At 41.1% G+C, this 23983-nt stretch overlaps 1 protein-coding gene and 1 long non-coding RNA gene across 2 annotated transcripts; one reads left to right on the forward strand and one right to left on the reverse strand.

The window, feature by feature from the left end:
• Positions 1–257: 257 nt before the first annotated feature.
• On the reverse strand, positions 258–12564 carry LOC140495825 (uncharacterized). The gene is made up of 2 exons (XR_011964107.1): positions 12473–12564; positions 258–3725 (listed from the first exon to the last, which is right to left on the reverse strand). It is a non-coding gene; the product is annotated as an uncharacterized lncRNA (long non-coding RNA).
• fundc2 (fun14 domain containing 2) lies at positions 399–22417 on the forward strand. Its single transcript, XM_072594971.1, has 5 exons — positions 399–468; positions 12937–13093; positions 15430–15505; positions 18526–18654; positions 19005–22417. Exons 1-5 carry the CDS (start codon positions 453–455, stop codon positions 19080–19082), a joined length of 456 nt encoding a protein of 151 aa, XP_072451072.1. The 5' UTR covers positions 399–452; the 3' UTR covers positions 19083–22417.
• The last annotated feature ends 1566 nt before the right edge of the window (positions 22418–23983 follow it).

Here is a 23983-nt window from a genome sequence, read left to right on the forward strand (position 1 = left end):
CTTTAATTTAGAACAGTTACTGTGGACTTGCTTCTTTTCTGGACAATAAACTAATTTCTTAGAACATATGGCATGGAAAATCGCAGTTCAGCTTTAGTGCTGCCAAAATTTTAGTTATGTGTTTACTCGCACATCATTACCTGATAAATCCCACTATATTAATGTATATCACGAACGATGTAGAACTACCATCAGATCTTAATTTGCATCAATAAAATTGTATATCTTCCAGTACAGAATTCATTAACAAAGCAGACTTACAAATTATATTATTCTTTAATCAAAATACACCACAAATAAGAATAGACAAACAATGCCATCTGTAACCCTGCTCACAAGTTGCAGACTGGACTCGGCACTTGAATGATTGACAGCACGCCAGGCACGTGCACTCAGTTACATCACTTCCGCTGGCTTGAAGGGATTGTTTCCGGGTGAGAGGGCAGAGCAGGATGGAGGAGGCGAACGGTGAGTAAGTGTGCTGGGAATTAATATTTGTTAGATAAGCAGTTTGGGGGAGATCCTGGGGAGAAGAGTTACGCAGCAGTAGCGGCGGCGGTGGATAAAGACCGGGCGGAAGGAGGGTAGGAGTGTGGGAGTGAAGTCAAGGTTAACATGGGGCGGGAGGGCCCACAACAGTGTTAATCGCTGAGTGATGTCGTTTATTAATAGATGAAGACCGTACAGTCATGTCAATATCCATTATAATGTTTGATATCTTGTAATAGTGTCAGTGTACATCAGTGTTTGATATACAAGTATCAGTGATTTACATTAATATTAAAAGGCTGTGCAATAAAGTCTAAATTAGGGCCTGCTGCTGTAATTATGTCAATGATGTACATTATTACTAAAGACTAGAGTAATGTTAATGTACATTAGTTTTTACTATACTATAATTATGCCATTATTATTTATTAATATAAAACACTACAGTAATGTCTATTACATTGCATGATATACTGTAATCAGGGCAGTGATCTCCTTCATTAATTTATAAAGATTGCCTCAAAATTTCACTATTTTGCATGATATACTGCAACAGTATCAGTAAGGTTCTTTAATAATAAGTGCAGAGAAATGTGAGGTGGAAGAAACATGGGGAAACAATGTAGGCTCAATGTACAATTTTGAGGGGATTACAGGAGCAGAGTGACCTCAGAGTTCATGTGCATAATTTTTGGTGACCAGGCAAGTTGAAACAATTGTTAAGAAAGCTTACAGGATCCTTAGATTTATAAGTAGAGATGTAGAATATAAGAGCAAGGAAATTATGCTACACTTGCCTTATTTAAGGAAGGATGATAAAGTCCTGGCGAGTAAAAGAAATTTACTGGAATGATACCAGGAATGAAGGATTTTAGAGAAAATTATGATGTGACCTTATTAAGGTGTTCCAAATTATGAACAATTTTGACAGGATGAAGAAATTATTCTATTTCCACCAGTTGGTATGTCAATAATTAGGTTTAGGTAAAAGTGAGGACTGCAGATGCTGGAGATTAGGGTCAAGAGTGTGGTTCTGGAAAAACACAGCAGGTCAGGCAGTATCCAAGGAGCAGGAGAATACTTAGGGGGAGTAATTTCAGGATTGATAGCAAGAGAGCTAGAAATAAGATGAGGAGAAACTTCTTCACACAGAGTTGTTTGGATTTGGACTGTGCTGCCTGCAAGAACGGTGGAGGTGTAATCCATTGGATGTTTCACTTTTGAAAGTGTTGAATGTAGAGAGCCATAGAAACAGGGCTGAAGAATGGGACAAGCTGGGTAGCTCTTTTGGGAACTGGTACAGCCACAGTGAGTTGAGTAGCCTCCTCTATGGTAAATTTCTATGATTATAATATCTGATACTGGTCAGTGGTGTGCATTATTATAGGAACACTATTCAGTAATGTCAGTGTACATTAATTCTCTGCTGCAAAAGTGTCAGTGATGTGCATTAGTGTATAAAGATGGTTCAGTAATATCCATGTATGTTACAGTGACTTGCATAGTACTGTAATAGTGTACACTATTAGTATATCAGAGGATGGTTGTGGTTATTGGAGGTCACCTGTCTCATCTCAAGGATATAAGCAGGAGTTTCTCAGGATAGCAGCTTTGGTTCAAATACCTTCAGCTGCTCCATTTAGTGACCTTTCCTCATTCTAAGATCAGAAGTGAGGATGTTCACTGATGATTTCATGTGGTGCTCAATGCCCCTTGTGACTCTTCAGAATGAAAGCAGTTCAGAATGACTTGGATGATATGCTGTTTTGGGCTGATAAGTGCCAAGCAACATTCACACCAGCAATGGGTCAGTCAATGACCATCTCTAAAAAGACAGTATCTAAACATAGCAGCTTGATGTCTAATGGCATTACCATTGCTGGATAGCCCACATTAATATCCTATGAGTTACCACTGAAACTGAATTAGATAGTCATATAAATACTGTGGCTACAAGAACCGGTCAGAAGCTAGGAACTCTATCATAAGTAACGTGCCTCTTGACTGCCTGATGCCTGATCACCACCTACAAGGCAAACGTCAAGAGTATGATGGAATACTGTCTACATGCCTGGATATGTGCAGCTCTGGCCACACTTGAGAAGCTTGACACTGCCCAAGACAAAGTAGATGATTCTATTCGCATCCCATCGATCACCTTCAACATTCACTCGTTTCACCACTGATGGACAGTGACAGCTGTAACTTGCTGAGCTCTGCTTTGACCGTCCAGCTTTATGGTAATGGTAGAGTGGGGTTATGTGCATTTTTGTAACAGTGTCCCATCAGGGCCTATCTTTACCATTTTTGTTACCATTACCTTCCATTTAAAAAGTGGAGAAGTAGCTTTACTTTAAGTTTAAAAGAGTAAAGTAGAGGATATGCCAGATAATAAGGTTACAAATTGTGGTTAAATACAGTTCTGTTGGTGGCCCACAACAGCTCGTGGATGCTCAGTTTTGAGTTACTGGATCTGTTTAAAATTTGTTCCATTTTACATGGGTTGTAGTCCCATACAATATCATAGAGAATATTGTCAATATGAGGCCAAGACTATATGATGGTTACTCTTCCTGATACTGTCATGGACAGGTGCATCTGTTAAAGGCAGATTGATGAAGACCAGGTTCCATCTTCCACCTGCAATTTGCCACTGAACCGTTACGCTGTTTGGGACTTGTCCCATTCACTCAGCTGGTGCAACCGAGCCACCTTTGGTGATGGATGTTTACGGTCCCCATTCAAGTATATGGTCTGGTAACACTGTGGCGACTTTACTTTTACCTTTTCCTTCAAGTGATGTTCAATGTCGAGAGTACTGCTTTATCAGATGAGGAAGTGTGGAAAGTTGTAACCAACATGAAATTTCCTTGCTCCTATTTGACTTGATGTCTAGAGACTTCATGGGATCTGGAGTCAATGTTGAGGACTCCTAGGGCAGCTCTTTCTGACTCCAAATCCATTCTGTTGCCACCTCTGGTGTATCTATCTTGGTAGTGGGACAGGATGTGCCCAAGGATAGTGATGGTGGTCTTGGACTTGTCGGTAAGGTATGATTCCGTGAGTGTGATGATGCCTTTTTGTTGCTTAACTAGCCTGTGAGATAGCTCTCCCCGTTTTGGCATAAGCACCCATGTTTTGGTTTGGAGGACTTTGCAGTGTTGATGTTGTCATTCTTTCTGCCTAGGTTGATGCCAGGTCATCCATCTGTTTTCATTCCTTTTGAGAGTTTGCACCTGTTTGATAAAATGGAATAGCTTGTGAGGCTATTTCCGAGGTCAGTTAAAAGTCAACCATGTTGTTGAGAGTCCAGAGTCACATAAAGTCTGTCGTCTTACTATCAGACTCTTCGGTCCAACTCATCCATGCCAACAAAGTTTCCCAAACTAAACTCGTCCTACTTGCCTGTATTTGGCCCGTATCCCTCAAAACCTTTCCTATTCATGTGCCTGTCAAAATATTTTTTAAATGTTGTAACTACCTGCATCTACTACTTCCTCTGGTGGTTTATTCCACACACAAACCACCCTCTGAAAATATTGCCTCTTGGGTCCCTTTTAAATCTTTCTCTCGCCTTGCGTATGCCCCCAAGATTTTGTAATTCTTTTTATAAGGTCACCTCAATGTCCTAAGCTCCAGTGGAAAAAAAAACAGCCTAACCCTCCAGTCCTGGCAATGTCCTAGTAAATCTTTTCTGAACTGTTTGCAATTTAATAATATCCTTCCAAAGCAGCATGACCAAAACTGTACACAGTACTCCAAATGTGGCCTCACCAATCTCAACATGATGTTCCAACTCCAAGACTGAATGGTTTGAGCAATGAAGGCAAGTGTGCTAAATGCTTCATAATTACCCTGTCCACCTATGACAAAACTTTCAAAGAATTATGTACCTGAACTCCTAGGTCTGTACACCACCCAGGCACCTACTGTTAACTGTATAAGTTCTGCCCTTGTTTGTTTTACCAAAATGCACTACCTTATTCAAATTAAAATCTATCTGCCAATTCTCGCCTCGTTGACCCACTCAATCAAGATCCCTTTGTACTCGTAAATAGCCGCCTTCATATAGTCTATACCACCATTTTGATGTCGTCCACAAACTTACTAACCATGCCTCCTAAATCCTCATCCAAATAGTTTATATCAGTTACAAACAAAAGTGGACCCAGCATCGATCCCTGCGGAACTTCGCTGGCCACAGGCCTTCAGTCCAAAAACAACCCTTTACCACCATCCTCTGTCTCCTATCATAAAGCCAGTTTTATGTCCAGTTGGTAAGCTCTCCCTGAATCATATGATAGCTAACTTTATTCATTAGTCTACCATGTGAAACCTTGTCAAAGGCTTTACTAAAGTCCATGTAAACAACATCTACTGCTCTGCCCTCATCAAACCTATTGGTTACATCCTCAAAAAACTCCATCTGGCCTGAAAAACTTACCCCCCACCCTTTTTGAATAAGCCTGACAACTCTAAGTCACTGAGTCTAGCATCAGTGATGGGGAAGTTTTTCAGGCCAATCATCTGGGACAATCTGAATTGTCCCTTAGAAACATATGGGTTAATAAATGACAACCAGCATAATTTGTAAAGGTAAATGAGGTTTGATTACCTTATCAAAGCATTGTGGATGATAGAATGATATTGCAGAAAAGGAGGTCATTTGACCGATAGCGCCTGTGCCAAAATTAGTCCCATTCCCTTATTCTTTTCTCATTGTCCAGTATTTATTTTTTCTCATTTGTTGCCATTGAATCCACTTCTATCACCCTTTAGAGTGGCACACTCTTGATCCCACACAACTCAATACACTATAAGAACTCTACTTCATCTGATTCTTTTCAGTAACCTAAATCTCTCTCTCCTTGTAGACTAGCCCATGTAAGGAGAACAGATTTCCTTTCCTAAAGACTGATATTATCTATTGACTTCATCGTAAATGGACAAGCTATGAATCAGCTATGTTTTTATGTTCTGGATTAGTGGTGCTGGAAGAGCACAGCAGTTCAGGCAGCATCCAATGGGCAGTGAAATCGACGTTTCGGGCAAAAGCCCTTCATCAGGAATAAAGGCAGTGAGCCTGAAGCGTGGAGAGATAAACTAGAGGAGGGTGGGGGTGGGGAGAGAGTAGCATAGTGTACAATAGGTGAGTGGGGGAGGAGATTAAGGTCAGGGAGGGGAGGGTGGAGTGGATAGGTGGAAAAGGAGCTAGGCAGGTCGGACAAGTCAAGGAGACAGTGCTGAGCTGGAGGTTTGAAACTAGGATGAGGTGGGGGAAGGGGAAATGAGGAAGCTGTTGAAGTCCACATTGATGCCCTGGGGTTGAAGTGTTCCGAGGTGGAAGATGAGGCGTTCTTCCTCCTGGCGTCTGGTGGTGAGGGAGCAGCGGTGAAGGAGGCCCAGGACCTCCATGTCCTTGGCAGAGTGGGAGGGGGAGTTGAAACGTTGGGCCACGGGGCGGTTTGTCTCGGAGATGTTCCCTAAAGCGCTCTGCTAGGAATTGTAGAGGAGACCACATCGGGAGCAACGGATACAATTAATGATATTAGTGGATGTGCAGGTAAAACTTTGGATGTGGAAGGCTCCTTTCGGGCCTTGGATAGAGGTGAGGGAGGAGGTGTGGGCACAGGTTTTACAGTTCCTGCGGTGGCAGGGGAAAGTGCCAGAATGGGAGGGTGGGTTGTAGGGGGGTGTGGACCTAAACAGGTAGTCACGGAGGGAACAGTCTTAGCGGAAGGCGGAAAGGGGTGGGGAGGGAAATATACCCCTGGTGGTGGGGTCTTTTTGGAGGTGGCGGAAATACCGGCGGATGATTTGGTTTATACGAAGGTTTGTAGGGTGGAAGGTGAGCACCAGGGGCGTTCTGTCCTTGTTACGGTTGGAGGGGTGGGGTCTGAGGGCGGAGGTGCGGGATGTGGACGAGATGTGTTGGAGGGCATCTTTAACCACATGGGAAGGGAAATTGCAGTCTCTAAAGGAGGGTGCTCTCAACCCCACTCTGTATTACATCCTCAGGAGAATTCATACTCTCAACAAACAGTATTTCAAGTCCATCTCAAACATCAAAAACTGTAAATACAAAAACTTTTATCCACCCACCTCCATAACCAGCGCTCCTCAAACATTCCAGAAGATTCCCCTGGCCTCGGCAACGCCATTAGCCATGCGGCTGATGCAGCTACCACCCCCACGCTGAGTGATGATGTCACTTCCGCCCCCACCATGGCCACTCCCACAGCCACTTCCGCCCCTCACATCATCGCTGATGCCATATGCTCAGTGCCTTCCGCCACCCCTACTGCCATGATCACCACCATTTCCGCCCCCACCAGCGCTACTCACCTGCATTCTGCTGACACGCCCCCCACAGACCCCACTGTCACTATCCCCACCCCCCAGAACCCCGAGGGGAACACTACCCCTGCTCATGCCTCCACCCCTATTCCCCCCATCATCACACCCACTCCAGGTACTGGCTCCGACCCCACTCCCAGCTCCACACCCACACCAGATCCCAGCTCCCGGCCCTGCCGAGTTTTCACCATCCCTCCAGACCTCCCACTCACTGAGGACGAGCGATTAGTCCTCAGCAAAGGACTCACCTTCATCCCCCTCCGTCAACGCATCAATGAATTTAATACACGACGTGACATCGAACAATTCTTCCGTCGCCTCCGCCTCCGAGCTTACTTTCACAATCAGGACTCCCGCCCACCTTCCGAGGACCCCTTCGCCCACCTCCAACACACTGCATCCACCTGGACACCCCGCACTGGCCTATTACCTGCCCTCGACCTCTTCATTTCCAACTGCCGCCGGGACATTAACTGCCTTAACCTGTCGACCCCTCCCCCACTCCAACCTCTCACCCTCACAACGCGCAGCCCTCCAGTCCCTCTGCTCCAATCCCAACCTCACCATTAAGCCAGTGGATAAAGGGGCTGCAGTGGTAGTCTGGCACACTGACCTCTACACCGCTGAAGCCAAACGCCAACTCGAGGACACCTCTTCCTACTGCCCCCTCGACCATGACTCCACCCCCCATCACCAAACCATCATCTCCCAAACCATACAGAACCTCATCACCTCAGGAAATCTCCCACCCACAGCTTCCAACCTCATAGTCCGGGAACCCCGCACTGCCCGGTTCTACCTCCTTCCCAAGATCCACAAGCCTGACCACCCTGGCCGACCCATTGTCTCAGCATGCTCCTGCCCCACTGAACTCATCTCTACCTACCTCGACACTGTCCTATTCCCCCCCCCAGTCCAGAAACTCACCACATACGTTCGAGACACCACCCACGCCCTCCACCTCCTCCAAGACTTCCGTTTCCCTGGCCCCCAACACCTCATCTTCACCATGGATATCCAATCCCTCTACACCTCCATCCGCCATGACCAGGGCCTCCAAGCTCTCCATTTTTTCCTCTCCAGATGTCCCCAACAGTACCCTTCCACTGACACACTCATTCATTTGGCCAAACTGGTCCTCACCCTTAACAATTTCTCCTTTGAATCCTCCCACTTCCTCCAGCCCAAAGGGGTAGCCGTGGGCACACGTATGGGCCCCAGCTATGCCTGTCTCTTTGTTGGCTATGTAGAACAGTTGATCTTCCGTAATTACACCGGCACCACTCCCCACCTCTTCCTCTGCTACATTGATGACTGCATTGGCGCCACCTGGTGCTCCCGCGAAGAGGTTGAGCAATTCATCAACTTCTCCAACACATTCCACCCTGACCCCAAATTTACCTGGACCGTCTCTGACACCTCCCTCCCCTTCCTGGACCTATCCATCTCCATTAGTGACGACCGACTTGACACTGACATTTTTTACAAACCCACCGACTCCCACAGCTACCTGGATTACACCTCTTCCCACCCTATCTCTTGCAAAAATGTCATCCCGTATTCCCAATTTCTCCGCCTCCACCGTATGTGCTCCCAGGAGGACCAGTTCCACCATAGAACACACCAGATGGCCTCCTTCTTTAGAGACCACGTGGTTAAAGATGCCCTCCAACGCATCTCGTCCACATCCCACACTTCCGCCCTCAGACCCCACCGCCCCAACTGTAACAAGGACAGAACGCCCCTGGTGCTCACCTTCCACCCTACAAACTTTCGCATAAACCAAATCATCCGCCGACATTTCCGCCACCTCCAAAAAGACCCCACCACCAGGGGTATATTTCCCTCCCCACCCCTTTCCGCCTTCCGCAAAGACCGTTCCCTCCATGACTACCTGGTCAGGTCTACACCCTCCCATTCTGGCACTTTCCCCTGCCACCGCAGGAACTGTAAAACCTGTGCCCACACCTCCTCCCTCACCTCTATCCAAGGCCCTGAAGGAGCCTTCCACATCCATCAAAGTTTTACCTGCACATCCACTAATATCATTTATTGTATCCGTTGCTCCCGATGTGGTCTCCTCTACATTGGGGAGACTGGGCGCCTCCCAGCAGAGCGCTTTAGGGAACATCTCCGAGACACCCACACCAATCGACCAAACCGCCCCGTGGCCCAACATTTCAACTCCCCCTCCCACTCTGCCGAGTACATGGAGGTCCTGGGCCTCCTTCACCGCTGCTCCCTCACCACCAGACGCCTGGAGGAAGAACGCCTCATCTTCCGCCTCAGAACACTTCAACCCCAGGGCATCAATGTGGACTTCAACAGCTTCCTCATTTTCCCTTCCCCCACCTCATCCTAGTTTCAAACCTCCAGCTCAGCACTGTTCCCTTGACTTGTCCGGACTTGTCTGACCTGCCTAGCTCCTTTTCCACCTGTCCACTCCACCCTCCCCTCCCTGACCGATCATCTTCATCTCCTCCCCCACTCACCCATTGTACTCTATGCTATTCTCTCCCCACCCCCACCCTCCTCTCGCTTATCTCTCCACGCTTCAGGCTCACTGCCTTTAATCCTGATGAAGGGCTTTTGCCCGAAACGTCGATTTCGCTGCTCCTTGGATGCTGCCTGAACTGCTGTGCTCTTCCAGCACCACTAATCCAGAATTTGGTTTCCAGCACCTGCAGTTATTGTTTTTACCTCATGTGTTTATGTTGACAATCAACAGTGGTTGCATGCTGTTTGTTAGGCTGTGTTTTAAGTTTGGATTTTTTTATTGAATTCTAATTTCACCGCCTATCATGGTGGGTATTGAACACTGATTTCCAGAACATTAACCTAGGATTCTGGATTACTACAACACTATCACCTGATACAACTGACATTGTTATAGTATCTACATTGTTAATATTTAAATATGAGATGGTTATCATTATAGTGTATCATATGTTCAATTAGTGTCGATGGTGTAGGTTATTAATCAGAGATCTTGGTATACAATAATGGTACCTGAACTCCATTGGACAACAGTGTTTAATTGTTAAGTCTATCGTTTGGATGATACATTCAGGCCTAGTCAGTGCTCTCAGGTGGATGTCCAAGGTCCCATAGCATTATTTTGAATAAGTGCGGGATAGTCATCCCACTGTTCTGGCCCATCAATCAACTTCATGAAAATAGCTCAACTGGTCATTTCCTCATTGTTATTATGGAAGATTGCTTGCTATATATGTTTCTGCATTTCTTATATTACAGCAGTAACTGCATTATGAAGTACTTGGAATGTCCTGAGATTGTTGGTCTCTTTGCTTCCATCTTTTCCTCTCTCCCTCCTGATCTGTCTCCTTCTGTTTTGATCCCTTAAATGATGTTTACCATTCAGTTCATAGAAGAATTGTTCTTTAGTCAGAAAATGTATTGCTATTGAATTAAGATAAATTAATGGTTGGAAAAGCCTACATTGGAATTTTACTATGTACAACATGTGCAGTCTCTATGCCGCATAACCACTCCCACAGGCATAATGTTGGTTATATTCAGCCAGTTTATGACAATACATAGCCCTGTATTACTGCATAGCCCTGCTCTGTAATAACCGATTAATTGCAGTTAGAGATAATACAAGCAGAGTGTAGCCATCTTTAGGCCCGATGCATTGACTGCATGACTTTTGATTCTTCCCAGAAGTGTATGATCCGTTGTGTATGTCCAGCTTGCTTTTCATTTTCTTGTTTCAAGTATCTTTACTCCCTTGCGTTCTGCCAATATTCTTGATTGGGTGCTCATTAGCTGACTTGGCGGAACAGCTGGTTTATGGTGCAGTGTGATGCCAACAGAGTAGGTTCACTTCATGCAGTGGCTGGGGTTACCATAAAGGACTCTGCTTCTCAACCTCTCTTCCTCGTCTGAGGCATGGTGACCTTCAAGTTAAACCATCATCAGGCATCTCTAATTAGAGTGGTGCGATGGTCTGCTAAGACTAAGGTGACTTTATCTTTATCCTTAATTAACTTTACAGGAGGTTGTTTGGTTCTTCATTGGCTTACTCAGAACAGTTGCGAAGCCCTGACTTTTCAAGTCAGACAGTGCACTAATTGGAACAAGCTTTCATAACAATATGGATTAGCTATATCTACATTCTAATCCTCTAGTAAAACTCCATATCTTTACCAATGATTTTGTCATCCTCCTTGACCATGATCGTGAGTTGAATGAGAGTGAATCTCTAAGACAATGAGGTGAGCTTCTAATACTATCAAACTTGACAGTGCTGCTACTCTGTTATCCTTTCTACTCTGTAAACTCCAGTATATTCCAAAACTCTGTTGCCAATATCATACCACATACCAGGTCACACCTTTGCTGATCTTGCTTTTTGACATTGGCTCCTATTTCCCCAACACCTCTTATTTAAAATTCTCTTCCTTTTATTTAAATCCTGACATAGCCTCACCCCTCTGCCTTTCAGTGTAGTCTCTGTCAGTTGTACAACACTCTTATCACTCCACATCCTCCCTGAACTGTGTTCCTCCAATTCTGAGCTCTTGTCAACCTGTGGTACCAGTTATGCAGTCTGTGCAGTATGCAATTTCTCCCTAAATGCTTGACTTTTTTTTCAAAGTTTTGATCACCTTCATAATTTGTCTGAAATTTGGCTCAGCGTCCAATTTGGCTGACCACAGTTCTGTTATTGTTTTGGTCTAAGGAGAAAAGGCTTCCAGGGTTACTGATCTTGATGAATTTTGCATAAGCTGTACTATAAAGAGTAAAAAGGATTCGATCTGGTTTGCATCACCATGCTGTCTTGATTAAAAACGCTTGCTTTCCTGTTCAGCTTTAAAAATGGGCACTTGGGGAGATACTGCATATTACAACTACATATCGCCCTTCACCCATCTCCAATGTTTAATGGCATACAGAACTCTTGCGTATATACACAAAAGGCAGTTGCCAATGTCTGTAACTTTACAGCTGCTGGATTGAAATCTTGCAAGCATTCCATTCATGGTTTGAGCATGCTGAAAACTGACAGCTGATGTGGGGGTTTGAAATTAACCAGCAGAATCATCAGCTCTTGGAGACAAGTTTATGATATCTCCTTCATGAGGCTGAAATGGTTTAAGAGCAATATTGTTTGTGAACTTTAAAATTGGAAAGGACTGCATGCAGACTATTGAGTCTGTGCACCTTAGACACACACAGTTTGAGTAATATCCACTTCTGTAAAATGTAAATGTTAGCAAATTATCAATAAATATAATTGTCTCATTATTTTGTTCTGCTTATTTAGTCATTTTGCTGAATAACAATATTCTGCATCTCTTGTGTTTGCAACTTTGATTCATTTTTGTTTTCCTACTGTTCAGTGGCAGAATGAAATAATAACATGTCAAGACAACCCAGCGGTGTCGGTATGCTCAAACTGCAAGAGTAATGTAAAAAAAGTAACATATATCCCAGCTGGAAACCACTCAGCATTTCTGAACTGTATTCTAAAATGTCTACCGAGGGGCTGTCCTTTGTGGCTCTTGTTTCTGCATTGATATAATTTTGTGTTTTGTTATGACAACTTTGAAAAGATCAGAGTTAAAAATAGAAACTGAAAATAAATTCTTTTGAAGTGTACCTGCTAGGCTGGTTCACATTATCTCTGCTTACATCCAATTACTGTGCCGCCTTGGATTCAATTACCAGTGTCTCTCCAAAAGAGAAAATGCTGGAAAATCTCAGCAGGTCTGGCAGCATCTGTAAGGAGAGAAAAATTCTGACGTTTAGAGTCTAACTGACCCTTTGTCAAAGCTTTTTGGATACAGGAGCAAATGTGCCTTTAGATTTGAATGTAAATGTCTTTATGAAATGTTTCGTGATGGAGTGAAAATGAAAGCTATTATTAGATGATAAGAAAGCAAGAGTACTGTACAGGTCCTGTTTGTTCTGTTCTAAGATGTCGGATTCATTAGGTCTAATGTTCTTACATTAGACATTACATTAGACAGGCATTTTTTAAATTTACAAGCCAAGAAAATAGAGTTTCCTGGAAATATTTTGAATGTATATTAAAATGATTGAGATCTTGTTGTTTCTTCCCAGAGAAAACCAATGATAATAGCCAATTTGAGGTGTTGGATTTAGCTGAATATGCCAAACGACAAAGGTGGTGGAACCGATTCTTTGGAAGAAATTCTGGACCAATTGCTGAGAAATACACAGTAGCAACACAGCTGATGATTGGAGGAGCCAGTGGGTGGTGAGCTTTAACTTTTAATTCACCTTCAGCAGAGTTTTTCTTTCTTTTGACAAAAATGGACAGAATTTGTGACATTGGAGATAATGTTTAGAAAACTATCCTCTGTTGTTTGATTCATATTAGCTAATTATAAACATATCATTGTTGCCAAGGTTACTTGATTTTTAAGAAACATTGAATTTGCATACATTGTCCCAATCTGTTGAACTGAATTGAAAAATGTTTTCCACTACAATATCCCAATGAATGGATTGCTAGTGTAATGTAGTAGTGTATTTTTTAAGTCTACACAAGGTTCAGGAAACTACTCAGAATTTAACATTCAAAGTGAACTACACCAGTTGAAACTAAGATCAAAGTATTTCAAATCACTATTGGCTACATGAATAAAAAGGAAAGAGATATTTTAGTAAAACTGAGACCACAAATTCCCAGAGAGTCCCTGACTGCTTTTTAAACTGCTTGGTTTATGCTCAATGATTTAATTAGCTTAAGTATTTAGAACAATACTTTGAGCCCAGAGACTCCAGTTCAAGGCTCACTTACTCTAGAGGTGTGTCATAATTCGACTGTACAGATTGAATAGAAAATATCTTCAGAACAAATTCCAAATCTTCAGATAAAGAGGAGAGATCTCAGTTACTTGTTTAGTGTAAGCATGAAGATTCCTCAAGTTCCCAATAATGTGAGAGTTCTAACCCGAATTATCTTCTGTACCAGCCATCCTTAAAATCTCTGAATAAGCCTCTGAATTATTATGAACCTTTGGATAGTAGGTGTGTATTCATGTAGTCGTTAGGGCCTAGGTTATTTCTACTTGATTCATTTCTCTCTGGGTCCTTATAACTGTTAAGTAACTCTCTGAAAATATATAAAAGCAAAATACTTGCATGTTGGGGAAACTCGGGTCTGGCAACATCGTGCAGTGATAAACAAAATTAATGTTTTCAGGTCTGATGTGACTATCCTGAAGATACATACCTGACTCAACTTGATGAATTTCCCCAGCATTTTCTGTGTTTGTTTCTTTCATACTGTTAGTATAAGCTGCATTCATAGGAGCAGGAGTAAGCTATTCAGCCCCTTCAGCCTGTTCCACCATTCAGTGAGATCATTCTCTAATTCCATATCCTTAGTACCTTTGCTTAACTGAAATTTATCTATCTCAGATTGAAACTTTAACAACTGATCCTGCATCTACTGTTGTCACTGGAAGAGCATTCCAAATATCTACTATCCTTTGCGCGTAGAAGTACTTTCTAACATCTCTCCTGAATAGTCTGGTCATAATTCTCAGACTATGTCCTCTAGTTCTAGAATCCCCAACCAATGGAAATAGTTTATCATTATCTACCCTGCTTTTTCCTTCTGTCAGTTCATGCCTCAATTTTCTAAATTCTACAGAAAATATGCCTATGTTGTATGATTTCTTCTCATAATACTCGATTTCAGAGGTGAGGTTATTATAAACCTATGTTGTACTCCCTTAAAGGCCAGTGTATCTTTTCTAAAGTGTGGTGCCCAGAGCTGCTCTCAGTACTCCAAGTGAGATGTAACCAAGGTTTTGTATAACTGCAGCATAACTTCTGCATTGTTGTACTCCATTCCTCTAGATATAAAGACCAGAAGTCTATTGGGGTTTTCTTGATTATTTTCTGCATTTGACATTTTAAAGATGTATGAACCTGAATCAAAGTCTCTTTGGACATCAGACCTGAAACATTAATTTTGTTTCTCTCTCCACAGATAACTTCACACCATCTAGAAACACCTTTTTTTGGTCAAAAATGGGTAACCTCATATTTGCTTACATTGAACTCCATGAGCTACAGTTTTGCATATTCACACAGTTTACCATTATCCCCTTGTAATTTTATGCTATCATCTACACTGTTTGCAATTCTGCCTAACTTTTGTGTCATCAGCAAACTTTGATATATGACTTTCTTTGCCATTATCCAAGTGGTTAATAAATAATGTAAATAATTGAGGCCCTGACACAGATCTTTGTGGGACACCACTGGTCACTTCCTGCCAATTTGAGCACCAGCCCATTATCCCTACTTTCTGTCACTTGCCACTCAACCAATTTCCCATGTTTGCTTTTAATTCTGTATTCCGCAAAACACGGACCTGTATTTCATCGGTGAACTTCTTAGTTGTTCATTCTGTAACTTAGAAATGTTCAAGTTTTTACAAAATAACTTGTGCGTGAATCCATGTCCCATTACCAATTGAACCTCAAGAAGGCAAATCTTTTGGAGAGAGATGAGTGAATCTGTTTTCTCGATCTGCTCATAATTTTAAATGTTAAATTTCTGCCATTTTCTTTGTAGGTGTGCAGGGTTCTTGTTTCAGAAGGTTGGAAAATTAGCTGCAACAGCAGTTGGTGGAGGTTTCTTCCTGCTCCAGGTGAGAGTCAGTTGTTGATTTGGGAAATTAAAAGTCTTTTCAGAATGGTAGAGTGAAGGAAGAGCTTTTAACTGTACACAGGGACTGAAAGCCTGAGACAATACTTAAACCAATGATAACCTATCATGATCTCTGCACCAAACCCATGCATATTTTGGGGTTTAATCCTACAAACAAAAACAGTAATTTTTTGGGATGGGTCTAATATGAATTTGAGTTGATATTCAGTAAATGTAAATGTAACACACCAATTACGGCATCACGCATTCATTTGCTCATCCCTGGCTGGTGGTGGAAGATAAGTATGCCATTTGTTTCATTGCTGTCTTTGAAAAGTGCTAAATCAAGTTCATAGCCTGAGTAGAATAACTAAATTAGTCTGATTAATTACTAAAGTATGATCTAAGTTATTGATTTCATTACTTTCAAGCATTTTTGTATTTCATTTATGTCCCTACTGTCAGAGTATATAAAGGGGGTTGTATTGAATCTCTATACAACAGGACATTTATAAATATTGGTGAGTTTAAAACTATCGCCCAACTGTCCTTTCCTAAGTCCTTTAATTCATAATTACTATTCCATGTGTCTGTATTCTGTTTCATTTCTAGTGTTTGATCTTTTTTGATTTCATTGCTCTTCATTGGCAGCAGCTATCCCAGTACTACTTTTTTCAAAAAACCACGTGAAGCACCTTTTTTTTCATACTATAGTATTTGTGAGGAAGGAAGGAAGAAAAATGGTATAAGGGACCTGAAAATGAACAGGCCAACAAACTAAAAATCAGTCTCATATAAACAGAAGGCCACTTAGCCCACAGACCCTATATTAACTGTTCAAAAGAATTAACCAGTGAGTTTTAATTCCATGTCTCCTATTTTGCTGGTCTTCAAATTTTCCCCTTCCAAATATTTACCTAATTTCCTTTGTTAAGCCCCTTTCAGGGAGTGATCAGGACAACTCACTGTTTCAAAAAAAAGTATTAACCTTGCATTTGGTTCTTTTTACATTTTACCCTGAATCTTTGTCTTCTGGTTGCTGACTATTCTGCCTTTGAAAAGATGCTCCCTATTTATTAAAACTCTTCATAATTTTGAAAATCTCTCTTAAAGATCTCCCTTAATCATTTGTGCTTTAATGAGAATAATCCCGGTTTTTCCAAACCTGTCAACAGCTTTGGTCCAAATGTGGACCAAAAACATCTGACTCCCTGACTGTCTTTGACATCAAATAGCATTTGACTTGAATGTGGTATTACACAATTCTGGTAAATTGATGGGAATCAGGGAATATTCCCACTAGCTAGATGGTGTCATGCCCAAGCACAAAGGAAGGTTGTTGGACCCCAATTATTGCAGCCCTAGGACCTTGCTGCAGAAGTTTATTACCATAGGCCCAGCCAATCCTCAGCTGCTTCATCAATGACCTCCCCTCTGTCACAAGAGGAAATGTTCACTGATTGTACAGTGTTTAGTTCTATTTTCAACCTTTCCAATTTTGAAATAATTCATATCTGTATTCTGTCAGGCTTGGATTGATTATTGACAAATATCATTTCTACCACACAATTATCAAGCAGTGACCATTGCCAACAATATTAAGTGATATTGCCGTCACTGAATCTCAAATTGGAGAAGGGGGATTTCAAAGTTTGAGAGAAGATTTGTAGCTTGGGTGCTCGTTGTTGTGGTTCTGTTCACCGAGCTGGGAATTTGTGTTGCAGACGTTTCGTCCCCTGTCTAGGTGACATCCTCAGTGCTTGGGAGCCTCCTGTGAAGGGGGATTTGCAGGATAGTTGTACCATTGAAGAGAAACTGGGGTACAAAAGTCAGTTAGATCACCCTCTGACTCTCCATTAATTTTCCACCGTGTATATGGAACATTCTCAGCTTAGTACAGCTATAACCATACTCTGGAAGCTTGACACCATCAAGGACAAAGCAGCTTTCCTGATTGACATCCTATTCATTACCTTAAACATTTACTCTCTCCTCACTGGTGCACAGTGGCTGCATTATGTATTATCTACATGATGCACTGCAGTAACTTGCCAAGGTTTCTTGAAAATTGCACCTTGCAGCCCCATAACTTCTACCACTTTGACAGGAAGAGTATGGGAACACCACCACAAGATTTTTTTTTCCCCAAAAGAGACAAAATGTATCACAAATGTTCCTTCATCACTGAACCAAATACTTGAACTGTCTCCTTCAAGGCACCTTCACCATCATCTTCCGAAGTTCATTTGTGGCTGCTGAATTAGTGTTGATCTGGTCCAGGTTGCATTAAATTGGTATTGTTCTGTGATTTTTGCATGTCTGCATTCATAAATATGTATATTGTGCACACTCTGTGCTGTTTCTTCTCTTGAGGGAAAAGAAAGAACTGTGGGCGGCACGGTGGCACAGTGGTTAGCACTGCTGCCTCTCAGTGCCAGAGACCCAGGTTCAATTCCCACCTCAGGCGACTTTCTGTGTGGAGTTTGCACATTCTCCCCGTGTCTGCGTGGGTTTCCTCCGGGTGCTCCGGTTTCTTCCCACAATCCAAAAATGTGCAGGTTAGGTGAATTGGCCATGCTAAATTGCCCGTAGTGTTGGGTGAAGGGGTAAATGTAGGAGTATGGGTCTGGGTGGTATACGCTTCGGCGGGTCGGTGTGGACTTGTTGGGCCGAAGGGCCTGTTTCCATACTGTAAGTAATCTAATCTAATCTAAAAGTTAATCCAATTTCTAGAATGCAAGTGAAAACAGCTGTATTTTTGCTACTACTGTGGGAATAGTGATAATCAATTTCCTAAAAACAGTTTGTTTCCACTTATTATTGGAAGGAAAAGAAAAACTATTTTGACAATAATTATGGTAAAGAAACAAGCATACAGTCGCATTTCACATGATTTACAACCAAACAGTGCATATCCATTGGGAAAAGATACTGAAAATCTTAATACAGAATCCTGTGAAAAGTAATGATTGTAGTGACTCTCAACAGGTGGATGGAGTGATGTTCTAATTTTTCTTTCAGATTGCCAATCATACAGGATACATCACTATTGATTGGAAGCGAGTGGAAAGGGATGTAAATAAAGCAAAGAAACAGTTGAAAATTGGCAAGAATAAGGTTGCTCCAGAGGTGCATGGTGCAATTGATGAGGTAGGAAAATGGTGAACTTGTGGAATATTACAGTACAGTTTTATTCACCAAATAAAAGTCACAGTAGTAAAAAAATATTATCTTAGCATGGTTTTTCTGTTCCATGAAATTTAAGGGATTTATTTCTTAATCTAGACATGATTGCTGACAAAAGAAAACTAACGTTCAAAAAACGTTTTTTACCGTTAGACAGAATGTCTAAAAGCTAATACAAACCATAAAGCTGATAGTGAGCTCTGGTTTAGTAACAATTTAAACATGACAAACAATTCCGTTATCCTTTGTTCCTTTACAACTGCTGTGAAATGGAAAATGTTAATTATTCTATCCTTTCCTTCTCTCCCACGTAGGTGACTGTGTTTGTGAAGAAGAACATTGTCCTTACTGGAGGTTTTGTTGGTGGATTCCTACTTGGACTTGCTTCATGAGGATTAGTTGAAGATGTTACTACAATTAATGAATTACAATCCGTTAATACTTCTCTCCCCACCCCTGAAACCATTGATAGATTGTACATGCTTCTGTGTTGGGTTTGCGTGCCCCACAGACGGTACTGAGCTAGTATCTTCAATATACTTTACTGGAAGGGATTTGTATCACTGAGTTGACTCTATGACCTCAATCATCTGAGTCACATGTTAAGAATATTATCAACATCGACTCTTGTCCTGGTTTATGATGATACTCAAAATGGTGATACAATGTTTTAATGTGGTTGGCTGCATTGATTGAGATGTGGGCCTCACATTTTAACTTCATTGTACAATCACAGATGCTCATCTTCTTGTGGCTCCTCATAATTGACATCTTGTACATTTTACCACCATATTGAACTTCTGAATTGACATTATTTCTGTGTTTGCATGTTTTTGGGGCTATCTGCTACACATTACTTACAACATGTATTTCTAAATATTAAGATTTTATGAAGGCTGGACACTCCCCTTAATGACACTTTAAATGGACTGGAGCTTGTGCGATTTGTTTGTGTTGTATCACATACTGTAGTTGCCTGAATGACACAGGTATAGCGACAAATTCAGTGTGACATGGCATTACAAAAACTGGATGTGTTTTTCAAAGTTAAAACAATATCTTAAGAGATCAGGTGATTTTTTTATATGCACTCTTTCTTGTTTTGCTTCATACTTTTATCTTTATTATATTTGAGCTTTAAAAGCTACTCCCAGATGTCTTCTAACTTATTAATTACTTTGCCATAAGTATTCTCTGATCATGTTGCTTATGAGCAAAGTCTGAATTGTATCTTTCCAGTACTTCATGTTAATTACTGTAGTACACCCAAGAGTTCGAACTTGTTTGGCTTCAGCTTTAGGCAATAAAAGATTCATCATGTTGGAACCTCAAGAGCCCTAGTGTCCCAGTAAAAAGAAAAGTATTCTGTCTTTGCGATTCTGTACGTTTACTGTGTAGCTATGCATGGCATATTGCTGATTAAGTTGGAAGATTATAAATTCAGGTCCCACTCCATTGAATTCAGCATAAAATCCAAGTTGATACTAATGCAGTATTGAGAAAGTGCTGCATTGCTCTAGGGGGTGATTTTCGGATGAGGTGTAAAATTGGAACCTTGTATTCCTCCTTCGGTAGGTGCAAAAGATCCTGTAACAGTTTTCAAATCGTAAAGGAGAGTTTGGTACTAGCCCATATTTGACCCAAGACTGAAATTATGAGAGCAGATATCTGGTCACTGAGACTTTAATGTGTGTAAACTTGTCCATTATGTTTGACAGGGTTACCTTTCAAAAATACTTCAGATATGACCTTTGCAAAATGTGACAACATCAAAGGTGCTATATAAATACAAGTTTATTTTAAATAGTATATTTGAAAAGAGAGCTATCTAGTCACTGGGCAAGCTAAATTGAAATTTCCATTCATTACCAGTAAAAATAGAAAGTAGGACAGAAACGTCATTTTTAGCGAATGTTTATAAACTAGTAGTGCTACTACATATTTACACATCTAGTTTTTGGATGAAGTAGTGAATTTGCTCCTTTTTTTTATATTTAAAAAAAACAACTATCTACTTAATGCAGATGGGAGTTTTTACCTCTTGTTATTCAGAATGGACTCCAAACCTAACTTTCAATTGACCTAAATTTTTCAGATCTATTTTACTGAATATCTCTAAGTTTCTAGTATTACATATTTGTTAATTGACAAAAATTTAGTCATTTTCATCATAGTGGGAATAGTATATTTGGGAATAGTCCTTATTTGACCCCTTGTCCTCCACACTTGCCACAATCCTTTTCAGACCTTGTACTGAAATGTAAGTTCTGACCTGGGATGCATGATTACTTATTTGTATTTGTCTGGGAATTATGTCTTCAATATGAGGAAATTAATGATTAGATTCCCTACAGTATGCAAAAAGGCCATTTTAGCACCAACAAGTCCACACACCCTCCAAAGAGTAACCCACCTATTTGCCTACATTTACCCCTGACACTACATGGGCAATTTAGCATGGCCAATTCACTTGACCTGCACATCTTTGGATTGTGGGAAGAAACCAGAGAGCACCTGCGCAGAGAGAATGTGCAAACTCCACACAGACAGTCGTGGGAATTGAACCTGGGTCCCTGGCACTGAGGCAGCAGTGCTAACCACTGCGTCACTGTTATCTTTCCTTTAATTAAATCTGTAAGGCCACAGAACAACCATATCTGCAACTCCCTCTTGTCCACCAAACAAAAGTTGCTTACTATTGTTGTAGTTTGTGAGTTGAGGTCATTACTTGAACATAGAATGAGAAGATTTACCAAAAATACTTTTTAAGATGCTCACAATTTAGTCACCATGATACATGATCTGAAATGGGAAATCTGTTTCTTTTAAAATTGATGTGCCTATACTCCTGGTTCTTCAGGTTAAAACTCTGAGAAGGGTAAGGACAGATTTGAGTCAAGAGTGTAGTGAAGGGCTTTTGCCCGAAACATCGATTTTCCTGCTTCTTGGATGCTGCCTGACCTGCTGTGCTTTTCAGCACCACACTCTTGACTCTAATCTCCAGCATCTGCAGTCCTCACTTTTGCCTAAGGACAGATGTGTCCCAGACTTCAATCACCAATGCTAAAAATTGCAATGTCTTTCAAATTAGTGTTGAAAATCTGTGTAATATTGTTTTTTCTCCTACCCTGCCATCACAGTTAAGTTTCTGTGAATAGAGCAGGAAATATAATGGGATGTGATTTGTTTTTGGGTAGGGAGGGAGGGAGGGAGGGAAGGAGGGAAGGGAAAACTGGTGGAATTGCAGTTTGTATTTTCATTTGGTGGAAGTATAATTGTTTCTTATTTTTAACAGGTATTTGCTTGTTTTAGCCAAAACGCAGTATTTTTAAAGGCAGTTTTTTGGCTGGAAAAATTAATTTTGTTTGTGTCTTTGACTTGAAGAAAGCAGCTGACATTCATCATATGTTGCAATTGTGTATTGTATTTAAATGCATTTATAAGTGTACCAAGATACAGGCCTACAATCTGATATGCATTTGAGAAAATTGATCATTTGAATTAAATTCTCATGTGTATATGTAGATTTATATTTAAATATGCAGTTACTTCATTTGTTTAGTATAGTTATTAGCTTTAATGAATATTTTGCCAATTTGTGCCTCCTATTTACATTATGTTCACTTTATGATTTGTACTTTAGGTGAATGTATGGTTTATTGAGAAATAATGCACTATTCCGATAACTTGGTATGGAGGATATGCTGCATAAAAAGGTTTTACCAAATTTTGCATATTTCATTTACTTTTTGCATTAAGCCTCATTCATGGTGTGATTTCAGCATGGCAAGATCCCAGGTTCATTCGTAAACACACAACATTGCTAGTCTGTATCAATTTTACCAATGGGGGCTCTGTATCTATTGAGGTGCCACCTCTCAGCTAATGTAGATAATAACCAAGCTAAGTTATTGTAGCAGTTCTATATGAGGTTTTGGGGCTATGGTATATCAGGATTCTGAGGGATTTGACACAAATTGGCAGAAGTGCTTATTTCGTCTCCTTTTATTGGTGATCCCTGTGAGCTATAAGGAGTGCCAGTAAGTGGAGCTAACTCTTGAATTAAAATAAAGTCGAGAGCAATTACAGTAAAAACACACTAATACCTCCCTCCAGTAGGGAGGGGTGGAGAATTATAGAATGGTACACCATCATATCTGTACTGTCTTTGGTACTGCTCTCCAAATACCAGTAATCTCTTTAGTCATTCCACTAATTGTTTTTCCATCAAGTATTTACCCAATGTGCTCAGGAATACATAAGCAGTCCTGACTGGAAGATTTGTAGGGGTGTTTTTACCTGATTGGATTGGAAAATTGCATGTTGCTGCTTTTTTAAAAAGAATGAAAAAGGAAAACCAGGAAATTACTAAGCAGTTAGCCTAACTTCTGTGGTTGGGAAATTGTTGGAGTCTATAATCAAGGATGGTGTAACTGAATATGTTGAAAGTTTTTCAGTTAATCAAGGTGAGACAGCATGGGTTCATGACCAGTCAGGCCTGACAAACCTCAATGAATGTTTTTGAAGGGGTGACCAAGGTAGTGGACTGGGGAATGTCAATGGATGTATTTTATATGAGGCTTCCAGAATGCATTTGATAAAGTCCCACGAAAGAATGGTTATTAAGGTAGAAGTCAATGGAATTGAAGGCAAATTACTGATGGTTGGGAAATTTGGTTGAGCAAGTTATTTGGGTGGAATTGAGAAATAAGAAAGGGATGATCACCTTATTGGGATTGTATTATAGAACCCCCCCAATAGTCAGAGGGAAATTGAGAAACAAACTTGTAAGGAGATCTCAGCTATCTGTAAGAATAATAGGGTAGTTATGGTAGGGGATTTTAACTTTCCAAACATCAACTAGGACTGCCATAGTGTTAAAGGTTCAGATGGAGAGGAATTTCTGAAGTCTGTACAAGACAATTTTCTGCTTCAGTATGTGGATGTACCTACTAGAGAAGGTGCAAAACTTGACCTGCTCTTGAGAAATAAGCAGGGCAGGTGACTGAGGTGTCAGTAGGGGAGCACTTTGGGGCCAGCGACCATAATTCTATTAGATTTAAAATAGTGATGGAAAAGGATAGACCAGATCTAAAAGTTGAAGTTCTAAACTGGAGAAAGGCCAATTTTGACGGTATTAGGCTAGAACTTTTGAAAGCTGATTGGAGGCAGATGTTCGCAGGTAAAGGGATGGCTGGAAAATGGGAAGCCTTCAGAAATGAGATAATAAGAATCCAGTGAAAGGAAAGGCTGGTAGGTATAGGGAATGCTGGATGACTAAAGAAATTGAGGG

The sequence above is a fragment of the Chiloscyllium punctatum genome, chromosome 25 (assembly GCF_047496795.1).
Source record: "Chiloscyllium punctatum isolate Juve2018m chromosome 25, sChiPun1.3, whole genome shotgun sequence".
Lineage (NCBI taxonomy): Eukaryota > Metazoa > Chordata > Chondrichthyes > Orectolobiformes > Hemiscylliidae > Chiloscyllium > Chiloscyllium punctatum.

Bases quoted from the DNA above. Each gene is read 5' to 3' on its own strand.
- fundc2 (XM_072594971.1), top strand. The intron at 15,506-18,525 runs GTGAGAGTCAGT...TTTTTCTTTCAG, and splicing joins GAGGTTTCTTCCTGCTCCAG to ATTGCCAATCATACAGGATA. The intron at 18,655-19,004 runs GTAGGAAAATGG...TCTCCCACGTAG, and splicing joins TGCATGGTGCAATTGATGAG to GTGACTGTGTTTGTGAAGAA.